We start from the raw sequence: 15,719 nt of genomic DNA on the forward strand, positions 1-15,719 counted from the left end.
GGGTGAGACTGTAATGTCATCCTGCCTTGAATTTTCTCATTTTTGAAGGGCAAGTTAGATAAAAATCCAAGACTATTCTCTCTCTTCTATGCAGCAGTTCCCATTAATGCAATCAGAAATATGATTGCAATTGTTTGGACATATTTTAATAAGCTGAAAAACTATTCCCTTGTCCAGAACTGGAGTTTCAAAACTAGTTCGGAGTTTCTGTCTGATGATTATTGCAAACCTTAAGTGCACATGGAGACAGACAAAATAATAAGCTGGTTTGAAGAGTGAGTGGAGGAGTGCTAAAAACTTAGGGTGGGGGTTAATTTGCACTAAGCTAAATGCTGAAATGAAAAATATAAATGGCAACCTAAGGTAGAAAATCCAAAAATTTTCTATTTTGACAGCACCCTATCAAGTGATGCTGTCTAAATCTGAGCTTGGCATTGACAATAGGCATTAACAAGTTATATTAACAAAGTCAAGCATATTTTCTTGTTCAACTTCTAATGGAGTTTGAAACTAACACAGGATCAAAATTCAGGATAAACATGATCCTTAGAACAACCATCTTGATGTGTAAGCACAAAACTCTGGACTTGCTGTTGACAACATACGTGACATTTTGAGGGGGTTTGCGTGTAGCATCTGCATGCTTACTGTGCTTCAAATCATAGTTTAAAATCTGTAAAAATAAAGTATTGGTGTAAAGCAGTCTTCCAGAGACTTAGGTCATTGTGGTGCAGCTGTAGCAGACTGGTCAAATAGTAAGTTGATAATTACTGATGCAACCCAGTTTACAGTCCACAACACTCAATTGCAATGGCTTAAGGTAAAATTCAGTGCTGAGCTTATACTGAGACAAAGAAAGAGTATTAAACAATAGTGAAAGATTCAAAAGGTGTAAGGTGCAATATTATCTGATTTCACATTTAGCCAGCATGTGAAAAAGTGTCATTTATATGCACTGAGAATATTAATGATACTTGTACACAAAAGGCCCATTTAACAAGAAACTGTTGATTTTTACTGAAGCACTCTGCAAGAGATTTTATAGAGAAGCCCAAAACACGAAACAATTCTGTCCTGCAAGTTCAAGCCCTAGACTATGAACCCAAGGTATGATTTATAACAAAGTCACTGACTCATATTTATTCCTACTTTGGTATTTGCTTGTCTATTTCATTCTAGTTACAACGATGTTATTCCTAACTTTCACCTGTTACTGATGGCACACCATCAAACTAAGGAACACAAATAGTTCAGGGCAGAAGAGATTTTTAAACAACTCAATAAATTATTAATTAAGATTGTAGTTATTCAATAGTTAGAAGAGGTGTAAAAATATTTTAGGTGGATTTTTTCATACATGTTTACTTCCAACAAAATTGTATGCAAATGATAAGATAGTAAAAACTAGCAAAAAAAAATAAATTGGCATAACTGCTACCTAAAACATTTTCTTTCAAACAGCGTACACTTATTTTCTCTGCTTATGCATTTTTTTTGTCTAAAGCTTTGATAAGGTAGAGGTCTTGTACATCAGCAACTCAGCCTTGCTTTAGGACAATGTTTCCACTTAATCCAAGTTTTTCTCTGCCCTCAAACCTCCTGAGTCACAAGCACCAATACACTGAGAATCTGACCAGGGAATGAGACTTTCTCTGTGTGTGTAAGCCCATAACTCAGCTTAGAGAATGATAAACTCCCCTCCGATCTAGCTCCATCTCGTAATGGCTAAATTGCAAACCCTGTGTCCACCAGCGGCTTCCTCTGTTTTAAAAAAAAAAAGGCCAAAAATTAGTAAATTGTTTTTGTATGATATTTTTGTCATTTGCACCCAGATGCAAAAGTGGAAAACCTTCTACACTGGAAGTGAAATTGCTACTGAAGTTTTGAGGCTGGAAATATCTGCACTTTGAAGACCAAACCAACGTGAAATTTAAAAATAGTTAAGTTCCAATAAACCTAATAAAAAAGATTACAAAGATGTTTACAAGCACTGGAGTAAAAAATATCCCATTTACAAGAGCTGCAGCAAAAATACCCTAGTCCATCTATTCTGAATGTAGATTGCTAGTCTGCGGAAAGTCTGAGGAAAAGATTGCTACTGAATGGCTACAAATGTGTATTTTACATGGTATTTGAAGAATTGCATATTTCTCAAGGAACTGCAATAAGCTGTAAATATCTGATGATATGTTTGGTGAACATTAAAAGCTGAATAATACTTTTCCTATGGTAAAATTAAAGACATCAAATAATTGAGACTATGATTACAGACCTAAGTTCATCATTAACTGTACATAGAATTCAAAGGGATCCACGAATGACCATTTCCTGTGATAATAAACTATGCAGTCATATGATAACATTATTATCATGTTAATTTACTAAATAAAATTATCACTCATGACCTGGCAATAGAAAGTGTAAATTCTTCCTCTCATTAGTACTTAGTATAAAAGAAGTTTAGTTCACAACCAGAAACTTACTCAAGGTATGTTCAATTTTATTGAGTACCAAAAAATATTCAATCATAGGTGCAAAATCTACTGTTTACAGGACCGTTTTTACATATAACTGAAATACATTGTGGAAATTGTTATTTACGTGTACTAGCAAAAATAATGAGAAATGCATAGTACTATGACAAATTGCTTTCGATAATGAAGCAGAAATACAAAAATAAGATTGCCTTACAGCTTTCTAAGTAAAATATGAAGGAAACACAAAGCAGCTAGTCATAGCGACTTTATAACTCTTTGAAGAAAAAGATCTTGGTTCATGTGGTGTAAATTAGTCACGTATTTTTATTCAGCGTGTGTTGAGATTGAAGCTCTTGCAATAATTATTCACTGAGCGAAGAGTGAAACAGTCCACTCTCCATTCCATCGTGCCTGTCCTCAGCAAAGCCAGCGTGCCTCTGCTGACCGGCAGGCCTTGGAACAGTGTGCCTTCTCACCTGCACTACAAGCCTTCCTCTCCAGCCAGGAACGATTCTTTTTTTTTTTTTAAGGAAAAATCAAGCAAAGAGAAAACCTGGTTGCAGGGCAATGGACAAAATTAATGACAGGTGTGTGTGTGTGTTAGTTAAAAGTGAAAAATCATCTTCAGGCAGTTGTGGCAGCCCCAGCAGCCGCTTGGGCTACAAGAGCTGCGCACCACCACCACTCACGGGTCCTGCCTGGTGCCTTCCACCCTCCATCCCCTCAGCCGCCATCCCCCGCCCCGCGGCGCCCCCCGGCCTCCCGCACACAGGTGTGCCCGCTGCGGCCGCCCCGCCGCCCTCCTCAGGCCGCACCCCCCGCTCCACGCAACCCCTTTTCCGGGAAGCCTCCGCGCTCTGCAGGGAAGCCCACACCCGTGTGCCTGCCGCCCGCCTCCAGGCCACCCCAGAGGCCACCGCCCCGCCAACGTGGGCCCAGGGCAGCGCCACCGGCCCCTCGCAGGCCGGGGACAGCGTGACCGTCCCGCGACCAGGCAGAAGGCGGCAGGGGACGGGCCGCCGCAGTGCCGGGGCGCGGCCGCAGGGCGCTTTGCGCGGCAGCGATGCCGGCGGACCTCTCCCTCTTCCTCTCCCGCCGCCACCGTCTCCGCCCCGCCCGCCTCCAGCGAAGCAGAAGCTGCTGCAGGCGGGGGGAGCTCCTCCCTGCGTCAGGAGGTGCGGCTCCCCCTGCCCGGCGTTGCCCTCCCCCTTCCTCTCCCCCCGCCGCTTTTATGTCTGTCTTTAAACGCCGTCGCAGCGAGGACTGGGCACATGTGCCTACCGCAGCCTGCCCGCCGCTGAGCCCCGCGCCCGCACAGCTCCGCTCGCCGCTCCGAGCCCGTGGGGGCACCCAGCCCCCCACCGCCTCCTTCCCGCAGCCGGCGCCCAGTGAACTCCGCGGGTGGAGGTAAGGCGAGGTGAGGCGGTAGCCGCCCCCACGCTCTCCCCGCTCTGCCGTGCGGCTGGGGCCGCGGGGGGGGGGGGCGCCGCGTGTGTGCTGGCGGGGGGTGGGGGCGGGGGGGCCCTTTCCGCCCGGGGTCCGCTTTGCTGCGGGTTCCCCCAGCCCCCCCGGGGAGGCTTGCCTTCGCCCCGGCGGCAGCCTCCCGCGGGCCGGGAGGGCGCCGGCCCGCCGGGAGACAATAGCGAGCGCCCGCTAGAAGCCGCCCATGTGGTTTAACTCGGCGGTAGGTTAGGATGCACGGGGCTGTTGCCGCTTTGGGGGCGGGGAGCCTGCGCCCGTTCCCTACCACGAGTGGCAGGCGTCTCGTTCACCGCCCGCCTGGTGCGCGGGACACCTTCGGTGCGTGTGTCGCGCGTTTCAGGGAGAGCGGGACGAGGGCTGCCTCCGTCGGGCAGGTCCGTGCGGGCCGCGCCACGGGACGGCCGGCAGCGGGACCGGCCTCGTCGCTCCGGCTGATGAGGGAGCGGGAACATCGCCGGGGGCGGCCCGCGGGCGCCGGTCCCCGCCTTGTGCCGGCGGCAGCGTGCGGGGCGCGGGGTGGCGGCGCGGGCGGTGGGTGGGGGGCGCCCGCGCGCTGCATTGTTGCCGCGGCGCGTGGGCGTCGCCCGGCGGGCACCAGCAGCCCCGCGTCCCGCGCCGGCGGGAGCGGCCCCGGGGCTGGGCTGGTGCGCCCTGGCGTCAGCCATGTTTGGGTGGGAATGGCGGCGAGGACCGCTGCTCAACCTTTGTGCGTCCTGCATTTGTTTTCCATACAGGATTTGAATGGTTGCGGTGCTCTGCGTGCTGGGGCTGGTTCATACCTAGGGTTTTCTCCCACTGATCTAATTTTTTTTTTTCTTTCTCTTCAGTTCTCTTATTGATTCTTCTCATTTCCCATGCCCGTTTTGGCAGGTCTTGTGCCGATTTTGCTAGTATTAGAGCAAAGTGGAATTTCTTCGCAAGGCTTTGCTTTTGTTGTGGAAGTAAAGGAGATGACTGAAATATGTCCGCGCAGACACACTGACCTGCCACATGAGAGGTGCAATGGGATTCGTTCCACTTAAGTAAATTGCACTTTATTTGTAAAAGGTGTAGTCAACACCTCATCCTCATCAGCCATTTTATTTTCTGTGTGGTATTGCTTCATAACAAGCTCTCTGCTGTAGTATTGTTTCCTAAGAGAAGCTTAACTATTTCTCAGTAGTACGTCACCATCAATATGTCACTGTGACATACTGCTTATAAGACAGGGTTCCAAATCTCTGTTTCCCTCTCCAAATAAAAGTATAAATGAAGTAAAGATTTTGTTATTTGATGTCATCTACGTGTGCACTGGGTGTGTTATGTAGACAGCGTACTCCATTTGATTAAAAAACTATGACAACATACTGAAGCCTTATTTTTCTATTTAGTAGCGTGTTTCCCATCAACAGCTCATCAAATAGGAAATTTAAAAAAATAAGGAAAGATTGCTTGGTTTTTGTCGTGGTTAATGTACAAGATCTTGGTTTACACGTAGACCATATTAAGATAAATATAGAATTACAGCCTGCATTCAGTGCATATCAGACACTCTGTTTGGGCTCAACTCTGCACTTCAGATTCAAGAACAAAAATCCCATTGGTTTTGATCTCTGTGTCAAAACCCAAACCATTTCATAGCTGTTCAGATGTGTCACCAATAGTGAAACTGAGTAAGTGAAACTGCTAAGGCATCTTGAAACTAGTTTTGCAGCATAAAATGATTTCTGTTGACCTTTAGTGTCTTGTTATTCTTATGATTTTTTTTTTTTAAAAAAAAAGTAGTGCAGATGAGAACCATATAGATGGAACAACTCTGTCAACTCTCTTCCCTGCTGTATATTGCAAAATACTGTATGTACAGAACTTCTAAAATGCTGAATTTATCAGAAAAGAAAAAAAAAATCACAGGTTATTTAGAATCACAATCTACTAATTACAGCAATTCATTTTGGCATAAATAGCAGTGTTAGATATACTGGAGTAGTTGCTGCTCAGTGGTATGGAATTACATCACTTGGGAAGTATTTGTGGTAGGAATCTTTTTGGGAAGGCAGATTTTTATTTTTTTTCCCCGAAATTCTCTAGTGTACAACCAGAAGTGTGTACAACATTGAGGACACATTCACCAGTCCATGTCACCTCTCTTAGCTACTTTCCATTGTTCTGTTTCACTCATACCAAGGAATAATGTTCTTGCTCAAAAGGCAAAATATCAGTAGAACAGTTCTGAGCCCTTTGCTCATAAAGTTTATAGATCAACATGGCAATAGGTTGTAGAAAATGATAATACCAGTAGCAGCTTTTCCATGTCACTGTAAATATCTCTGAATTCTCGGTTGCAGAATGACATTGATATATCAGCAGGTAGCATCTCGAAACTTAAGAAACTCCCTTCTTCCTTGAAATTTGATTCAAAGTAAATCTTGCCATTACTCAGGAAATGTTCTTGAATAATTGAGGAATGAAAGTATCATCGACAAATGATAACTGAGCACTACTCTGCTGAAGAGCAGATGCACAAGCCCATCTGTACAACGTGTGTGAAAGAGCAATGGCAACTACCAGAACGGTTGCTTTAGGCAATGGCAGTAACTGGGCTGAGCTTCCCAGAAGCCTACACTGAAACAGAGTGCTTCATTCTTACCCTTCACTCTTAAGACTGGGGGTTCCTTATTTTCTGTATGGGAGAAGGAAAAGAAAAAGATGTAACACTGTGTACGATGCCTTGAATCTAACTCACATGCCAGTAGTGTATTTCCCACTTTGGGGAAAAAATTTTTTTGCTGCTGGCAAATGGTATTATTTTTGCATTTCAAGTGTCGGAAATGTGTACTGCAGTGCTAATGATTCAGCATGCTCTTAAGCCAAAATGGAGAAAGGATGGGAAAGCCTACAGTGTTTGATTTTTCTATAGTGGAATTGGTATTAATGATTTTCTTTTTAAAGATGTGGGGTTTTACTGTAACATAAATTTAAAACATGATTTATATAATGGAATTAAACAATCAGATTTGAGGAGAAGCAAGATTTCTGCTAACCTAAGAACAATTCAGCTTCTTTGCTTGTGTATAAAAACCAGACAAAGTAGTAATCACATAAATTCTTCCCAAGGACAATGTGATTTATTTATTGATCCATCCCGAAGCACAGAAGGCAGAGAATTAAGGTCTCGGGGCAGCTATATATCTGGTAGTGTCTAACTTTCAGTACTTGATTTTGCAACTTAAAGAACTTCAGTACTTTAGTGAAATATTTCATATACTTTTATATCCTCTTACTTCTCAGAAGTGTTACAAGATTTTATAAAGTTGTGTTCCTCTTGCAGCTTATAAGGTGAACTTAGAAAACAGAGACTTTGTTTCAAGCTGCCAGCAGTTAAGCCTTTTGAGCTTCACTGGTCAAGGGTGGAGTATTGTCAGAATTGCTGAGATTACTTCCCTCAGCTTCAGCTGGAGGAGTGGTAACTATTGAATTTGTTCCTTCGGTAAAGTACACATAAGAAAAGACTGCAGAATAAGTGACGTGTTTTCTTCATCTGAATAGGAAATTACAGTAAGCACGTAATGTAAGTCTGTGAAGTATTTCAGTGAAGTTGATTTGTGAGAAGAAATATGGAGAAATCTGTGAAAGCAGGTGAGAAAATACAGTAAGGCCAATAAAGTGTTCAGAGATTATATGCAATAAAAAGGGGAGAAAAAAAAAAGACATTCAAGAGCTTTAGGTTGTAACATTCTCTCTTAGACAGATATTTCTGTTCATAGGTATTTCTATTGGGCAGTGATTTGGAAGAAGTTGTACATACAAGAAGATCACATCTATTGACTGAACAATTTCGAGAAAGAAATCTTACTGTATTTGTCAACTCATTGTGTTTGTTGTTATAATAATAGTAGAAAGTATTCTCCTGTAACTAAAATTTAAGGAGACTGGCCTGGGAGAGAAGCTGCCTGCATTTGAGACAGATGCAGGGTCTTGATGTAAGATAAAGCCAGGAAGAACATTTTGTGGGAACTGAGAACAAATTTTCCAGCAATATGAAACAGATGCAGTGTCACTGAAGTCGCTATAACTACCGTATTTGCAGCAGGTGTGAATTTAGTCTTGCATCTTTTAAATAGTTCTGCTATAGTCTAAATGGTTTAATTGTATAGAGACACCAGAATCAAAAACATTTAGTCTTTCTAATGCTTTCAAGTCTCCTGTAGCCCAAAGAGCTCTTACTTTATTACAATGTAATGTAGTATGTGTAACATGCATTAGCATGTCTCAGATAGCATCAGGGAAGAATGCAGAGAAATTGAAGTTTCATTGTATACAATATAACTATGTTTCACTATGATTGAGTTCAGTACTTACTGAATCTGTATGTGTTACTGACAAGCTTATTAAAACTAGCTAGGGAAAAATGCTCGATCATGTAGTTCAGGCTGAAGAGCAGCATAATGGCTGCTTCAGTAGGTAGATAAAAATGGGCTTGACTAGGCAAAAAGGCTATGGTGCGTATTCTTATTTCTGCCAAAGAATATGATGCTGCATTGCAGCAGTAATTCAGTCTGTGCAGTGAGTGCTGTAACTCGGTGTAACTGTTGCCGAAATAATTATCTATACACAGATACCCCCAGCGATAGCCATTCTTCACAATCACAATACTCCCAGGACACCTGGTTTGCTCCTGCAGTCTTCCTTCTCTCTTTCTCATTCAGATATGATGGTCATTAGCTATTCCCCCCCTGCCCTGGCACCATCCTGTCTGCCCCAGTGGCCCAGTTCCTTTTTTGCAGACTCACAGTAGTCCTTTGTTCCTAAAACTTTTGGTTTGCCTTTTCCTGTATTGGTTGTTCCCATCATGCTTTCTTCTGCCTGGCTCGTAGACTGGTATTAGAGATGCATTTTACAGGTTTCCTTCAAGTTGAAAAAGCTCATCTTCTTCACTTTTGCATACAGTTCTCATCCAGTGATTTCATACAGACTGAGATGTTTGGCATGAATATATCCATCAGGATCTGTAATGAACATCTGCTGTGGTGAGAATCCTGACTTTTAGTTCTGTATCCTCTGCTGAATCATACTGGTGTCTTCACTGGGAGTCAAGGTGGAGATTTTGTAGAATGGGAGTGTAAGATCATAAGCTTGTAGGACTGGACTGGTATACTGTACTATCATAATCTACCTTGAAAGCAGATATTATAGTAATGTGAACTGGCTGCAGCTTTATATTGCATTTTGCTCCCCCCCCCAGCAGCATGTTGATATGTTAGCTGCTTCACTGGAGAAGAACACAGAGGTCTGAAGAACAGAACATTAATCTTTTTCTCCCTTTAATGGCAAACATTTAACTTAAAAAGGTATCCTTTCTTTTATCTGGTTTTTGATGATCTACAGTAGCCTTGTAGAAAGTTGCTTTCTGTCTGGACTTTCTTGATAGTCTTTTATGAGGTATGAACATGCTATTTTAATACCCCACCCCCCCCAACTCACATTGAAAATTGAAGCTATTTTTGATCAAAGAAGATTTGAGGATTATTTGTAATGTGTTAAAATTTGAATGTAAATAATTTTGCTAAATTGTTGTGTTTTCCTCAGATATAAAAATAAAATAATGAAGAAAAAATAAAGTTCACTGTGTTAGAAAAGAATGGAGGGTTTATTGGACTTTCCTTTTTGGCAAGGAGTGCAGGTTTTAAAAAGGAACACAACGTAAAAAAAATCATGTTCTAATTTATGTCAGAAAAACATTGTTAAAAGTTCTTTATTATTTAGTTCTATCAGTTGTTGCAATAGTGTTGTGGAATATTTTAAACATGAAGTTGCTTTACAAATAGCTTTTTTTGTAGAGACTTGTGCTGTAATTGCAAGAACATGGGGCAGTTGTACTCATTATACTTCCAAATTTGTAAGCAAGTGAGATATTTTTTTTTTTTTGGTGTTTGTGTTTTCTGCACGCATTGTGAAAATCTCCAGCCTCATAACTTTTAATTGTTTACTGGTACTACACAGTTGAGAGAACTAGAAGTAATGATGTTCATCTACTACTGCCCGTATATTGGCAAGAAGAGCTCTCTAGACCTGTGTCAAGACGGAGCCTGACATAAGATCCATTACTAGCTTAATGGTAAAGAGGAGCAGGCAGCATTGGACAGAGCTAGTACAACTCCCTTACTTGGTATTATGTATAAGAAAGATGGGGAGAAAAGGGCATGCAGCAACATTTTTCAGTGTGTCTCGGTCCTTTGACTAATGAAGTTCCTTTGAGTCTTCCTGCAAACGCTTGCAGTTTAGTCAGCGGAGGCTTTACAGGTCTTATCTCCCTGTGCCAGTGTGTCTGAATGTGGGCCTGAAGCTGAAGTAAAAGTTCTATAGCAAGCTCAGATCTCCCAGGGAGCTAATTTGGGTCTGAATTCTCTGTCGCAAGGGATTATTATTGCTTAATCTGCTAATAATGTGGGAGTCTAATCAGGTTACTTTACTTCTGCATGCTGATGTATTAAGGCTTGCTGCTTCTTCTGTAGAAGAAAATAACAAAATTCCTACTGTGTTCTGAGAAAGGAAGTTTGGGTCTGCAGTCTGCATGATGTGTCAGAAAAGACTCCCTGTTTTATCTTTCAGTATGAAAAAGAAATAGAGACTGTAACATATTGAGGACAGTGCTAGTAAGACATCATAAAAATCCAGCTGATTTGTTTGATTTAGTAAGTTGTTTCCAAAAGTTTGTAACTCAGATTAGTTATTACTGGTAATTCAGTGACACAATTTTCTGAATGTTCTTCCGACTGAACCATGTACTGTTCAGCAATTACCATTCTGTTAAATTCCCTCAAACAATACACACACCTGTCAGGTCAGTTTTAAGATAAATTTTTGATTTTTTTTAAAGTTATTTTACATAAGAAAAGAGACAGCATCTTTATTTTTTCATTTTAGTAGTGGAAATATTCAGAGAAATATTAATATTTTCCAGTAAATGTGATAATAGAAATTTCCCTTCAGTGTTTTCACCTGACATATGACATCATTTGAGTTATGAAAAGGATGAGTGAAACTGCCTGGAAACCAGAATTAAATCAGTCGATCAAATTCCATGATCTACATCTTATATATGGGAAAAAAACCCCACCCAAAACCAAAGCAACCCCCAAACAAACAGGTTTGATAAGGCTAAGTTATACTTCAGACATTTTGCTTTTATTCCAAGGTGCTGGTAACAGTATAGTATAGTAATATTTTAAAATATGACACTGTTTAGAACTTGGAGTTTAAAATGGTCTCAGTAATGACTGAGTCTATTATACCAAATTCTGTACTTCACTAGTAAATACGGTGGCTTATATAGATTTTTAATGATACTTAGCACAAACAGTCCTATCACATAATAATGTATTACTGCACAGGACTGTGTAGAAGGTTAGCTAGTAGGGGAACTAACGAAAGAGCAGTTTAACAGAATTTGGCATGATATTTCCTAATTACTATTTGATGCTAACAAAGAACTTCAATACTGGACTAGATCCATGTGGTGTGGGAGTCTAAAATAGCATTTTACAAGTCAAAGTGCTGAAGTTCAATATGGTGATGTAAAAAAAAGAAAAAAAAAAAAGCTTGTTCAGTGGTTTGTGTTTAGCGAGACTGTGCTGGTGAACTTTACTAGGTATCTATGCAGTTTTCACTAGGGAGCACTCATATCTAGGCCTAACTCGGGCTGAGTAGTTTGGTATCTGCCTTCTGTGCACATTTGTTTTGGGTTGAAGAGGGAGGCTTCTGTGCATGTTTTGGAGTGTGTTCTGGGAGTGCTGAGCACACAATGGCAGACCCTGCACAAACCAGCTGGGACCATGCTTTGAACATTTGTAGCTGATGGTAGTGTCTGGTGAGGTAGGACTCCTTGTTTAGTTTGGTACTGACTCCTTTAGTACAGAGAACAAGTTGTTAAATCTGACAGTGAGAGACCACTTACGGATTTATGATGTATCCTGAAGGACTCTCCTGCATTATTGATTCAGTTTGACCAAGAATACGTATTCAGTTAGAAGACCAGTACTGTTAGAACCAAGCACCAGTCTGCTGAGCATTTCTCCCACATTTTTCTCAAGCTCTGCAACTATTGCAGGTCTTGTACAGTGATGAGTGCTATGGATAACATCCTGCTTAATGGAAGGTTAACGAAAGGGAAATTAATATGATACTGTCCTAGGAATAAAAGTATCAAGCCCAGTTTATTCTGAAGTGTAGTAATGCAATGTTTAACGCATGACAGGACAGAATGATGCAATTTCAGTTTGAATTGACTCATCTGAGAGCTCCAGATAAATCGTACTGCTGCCATGAAAGTTACTACTATCTAAAATAATTAATACAGATATGACCTTTTAAAACATTTTAATAAATACTGATAGATGTTTTATGCCTTTTCAACTGAAAATATATTTTGCTTATTACAGTTCGAGAAGGATTTCAGATCTACAGGCAAATACTGATGTAGTTTCACTTGTGCAGCTGTTATATTAAATACAGAGAGAAGATTGTTTTGTTTTAATGTATACCCTAAACTTATTATTAATTACTGGAACTGAGAAGCTGTGCTCTAATTTACATCAGTGGAACAGAAGGAAAAGAGAAGTTTGCAATGTGACTAAAAGTAGTGGTTGAAGTACCAGTTGCTGTGGCGTATAGTCCCAAAACTCCTTTAGGACTGCTTAAGTGCTTCAGCTCAAGGTATTACTGCGTTCTGGTTCTACCTAGATGTCTCGAGTCAGAGCTAAGAGCTACTGAACCATACATGGAATAGAAGAGGGTGTAGTCCTTTGAGTTTACAGCCCAAAATATCAAACGGATAAAAAGAGGCTGAAGATACATTACTTTAGCCCAGATGTACAGGATACAGTACTAGGATTTCTCTATTGTCTGAACAGCTCTCTTTCCCTATTATACTGTTCTGTGTATAGCTCATGCACTTAATTTTAAGAACTGGTATCAGTCACAACAAAGCCTGATGCTAGTTTCACCACGTATTAGAAGGAAGGTTTATAGTACCCTGAACCCTTCTGCAACAATAATGAGCATGAAGCAGATCACAAACCAGTAGGCTTTACAGTGCTTAAAAAATTTGGGCTGTCTGCCAGAGTTGGAGTTGCTGAGAAGAGACAGTAACAGGAGAGGGAAAGTGAAAAGGCAGTGACAGGAGTCCATGGAATGAATGAAGAGAGGTAACAATGGAGTTCAGTAGGCAACTGGAGTGAAGTTCAACTTCCAAATCCTTGGGAACTATTGAAAAAGGTAATTGTCCTGTTGGTCAGGAGGCTGCTGATAGTCCTTTTGGTGGCAGAGGTTTTAGTTCTGTTGTTGGGAAGTCTCATCTTCATAAGCTGTGGGCTGGGTTCTAGTGGCTTAACATCTTTCCTTCTGATCCATCACTGAGGCAGCCGTGAGATGCTTGGTCTCTCAATTATTGTGCTAACAGTCCAGAAATAATACCTTGCAGTTCCCAGCTACGTGGGAGTTCATCAGAACATGATACAGCCTTCGTCCTATGGACCAAATGTTTCAGCAAGTCCATAAGCAAAAGCTGAAAGGTCTCATGTATCCCAGAGTAATTTCTGATTCTCATCAGTTAGCAGCTTTTGATTAGACTACTTGTGTATTCCCTCGTTAGGGTTTTTGTGAAGCTTTACACATAATCTAAATCCCTTTTAAGGCTCTTAATTGTGCAGATGGCTTTGCACATACTAGTTTTATCCCATGTGATTAGTGAAGAATTTCTCAAAAAACATTCCTCCCCAAAAACTTACACTTACCTTCAGCATGGCAGCTGCAAGCAAGTCTGTCTTTTTAAGTGATTCATTGTGTTAAAGAAAAACAAATATTCAAGTGCAAGCATTTTTGTGTCTGTACGTGCATGTTTGAAACAGCAGGCTTTTTAAATGGGTTTGGTTACAGCTTTTCAGATGTTTCAGATATGCTTATTTATTTCCTATTTCTAAGCAACTATCTAAAGCATCAAAGCTCATTAAAGATGAGCATCTCTCCTTTGAAAATATGATTGTGATTATAAATTCCTTGATGAAGAATATAGGAAAATAAGTCACCCTTGCTTTTGAAAGCACTGGGTGCATCCTGTATATCAAATATTTAATTGCTGTATGACTTCCTGAAATGGTCTGAAAAACTTAGATCTGCTTCTCTTAAAATATTTTTAATAAATTCAAGTACAGCTGCTAAGTCAAAAAGTAATAGAATTGGGGTCCTAAATTTTATGTAAAGTGCATATGTCATTATGCCCGATAAGAAGAATCTTGTTATGCTGTCAGAATATGAGCGATTTAGGAAACAAAAATCAATCCCCCAAAAAACCCTTAGCAAGTGAATGAAATGTATTCAACATAAATATTTAAGACCAAACAGTGGATTTAATTCCTACAATTTGGAAATGGTTTAACATCCCTTTTTTATCTCTTTCTCCTCTTGTCAAGTCATTGAGATCAGCAGAAATTGGTAAACCAAAGCATATGTCTTCTAAATTATGTTTGTTCTGCATAATAGTGTAATATTCTTCTTTTTTTTTTTTTTTTCCCCACAGATACTTTCAGTAGAACAAGTGTTGAGAAGCAGAAGTCTTTACTCTTGGTTGCCTACTATCAAGGACTCATCAGGCACTATCTTCAGTCTGTTTCTTCAATATTTTTAGTGGAACAGGGGGAGAGCTTTCTTCAGCGCTTGTCCATCTGTCTCAGCTGAACTTGATCTTACTGTTTTTCTCGTATTACAAATGCCTAAGAACAGCAAGGTAGTGAAAAGAGAACTAGATGATGAGGTCATTGAGTCAGTTAAGGACCTTCTCTCTAATGAAGACTCTTCAGATGATGCCTTTAAGAAGAGTGAACTTATGGTTGATGATCAGGAAGAAAAAGATGTAGATGTTGAAGAAGGCTCAGATGTAGAAGATGAAAGACCTGCTTGGAACAGCAAACTCCAGTATATTCTGGCACAAGTTGGATTTTCTGTGGGATTGGGGAATGTGTGGCGATTCCCATATCTGTGTCAGAAAAATGGTGGAGGTAAGTCTTGTGATAGCTAGTTGTAGCTAAATGATGAAGCTAACCTTTCAGGTCTCAAGGTTAGCAGAGATATCCACAGTAAAACTTGCTCCATCGTGTCAGGTTTTTCTTTTAACTTCTGCCAGAGCCTATGAGGAAAGCCCTATATTCTCTCTAGAGAGACACATCTGTTAAAGTAAGTAGAAGATTCTTCTAAGATTCCATTTGAGGGGAGAAAGTTCTTGATATGACCTTAACAAGTGGTCAAACTAGTGGCTAAGCAAAACGCATATTTATGAAGGGGTTGCATTATTTAGGACAGTGCTATTGTGCTAAAGTGTTTTTTGTTGTACTTGGACAACAAATCAAGGCATTAAATCTGCATCCATTTTAAAGATCAAAGCAGTGTTCAGTCTTGAGTATTTAGCAGTACTAAGCTTCATATCTCTACTTTTTAATTGCTTTTAGCTCCTAGGCCATTTGATCACAATTTGCTTTTATGAGAACAACAAAATACTGTAGGAGTGGAAAGGAATTTATTTTTTTTTACTGATAATGAGTATTTTAAATCATTACATTAAGGGAATGCATTTGGTTTGTGCTCTTGCATAGTTAACTGTTTTCCTAAATAACAAGTTATCTTTCACTTTGAACAATAATGTTAAGCAGTTTGTTAGCTGTCTGTCTATGGTCTTGAATGTAGTAGTATTGTGGCTTAACCCCAGCCAGCAGCGAAGCACCACGCAGCTGC

The 15,719-nt window shown here is 40.7% G+C and overlaps 1 protein-coding gene across 4 annotated transcripts in view; it reads left to right on the forward strand.

The window, feature by feature from the left end:
- The first annotated feature begins 3,655 nt into the window (after window positions 1–3,655).
- The window catches only part of SLC6A15 (solute carrier family 6 member 15), a 38,781-nt gene continuing 26,717 nt past the window's right edge, over window positions 3,656–15,719 (forward strand). The window contains exons 1-2 of one of the 4 annotated variants that reach the window (XM_056341216.1): window positions 3,656–3,894; window positions 14,512–14,989. In XM_056341216.1, the coding sequence (XP_056197191.1) occupies window positions 14,701–14,989 (289 nt within the window). In that variant the 5' untranslated portion in view covers window positions 3,656–3,894; window positions 14,512–14,700. Of the gene's footprint in view, window positions 3,895–4,038; window positions 4,278–14,511; window positions 14,990–15,719 lie in introns of those variants that run through there. The other 3 variants (XM_056341214.1, XM_056341218.1, XM_056341217.1) reach the window with 3 other exon arrangements.

The sequence above is a fragment of the Falco biarmicus genome, chromosome 5 (genome assembly GCF_023638135.1).
Source record: "Falco biarmicus isolate bFalBia1 chromosome 5, bFalBia1.pri, whole genome shotgun sequence".
Taxonomy (NCBI): Eukaryota; Metazoa; Chordata; class Aves; order Falconiformes; family Falconidae; genus Falco; species Falco biarmicus.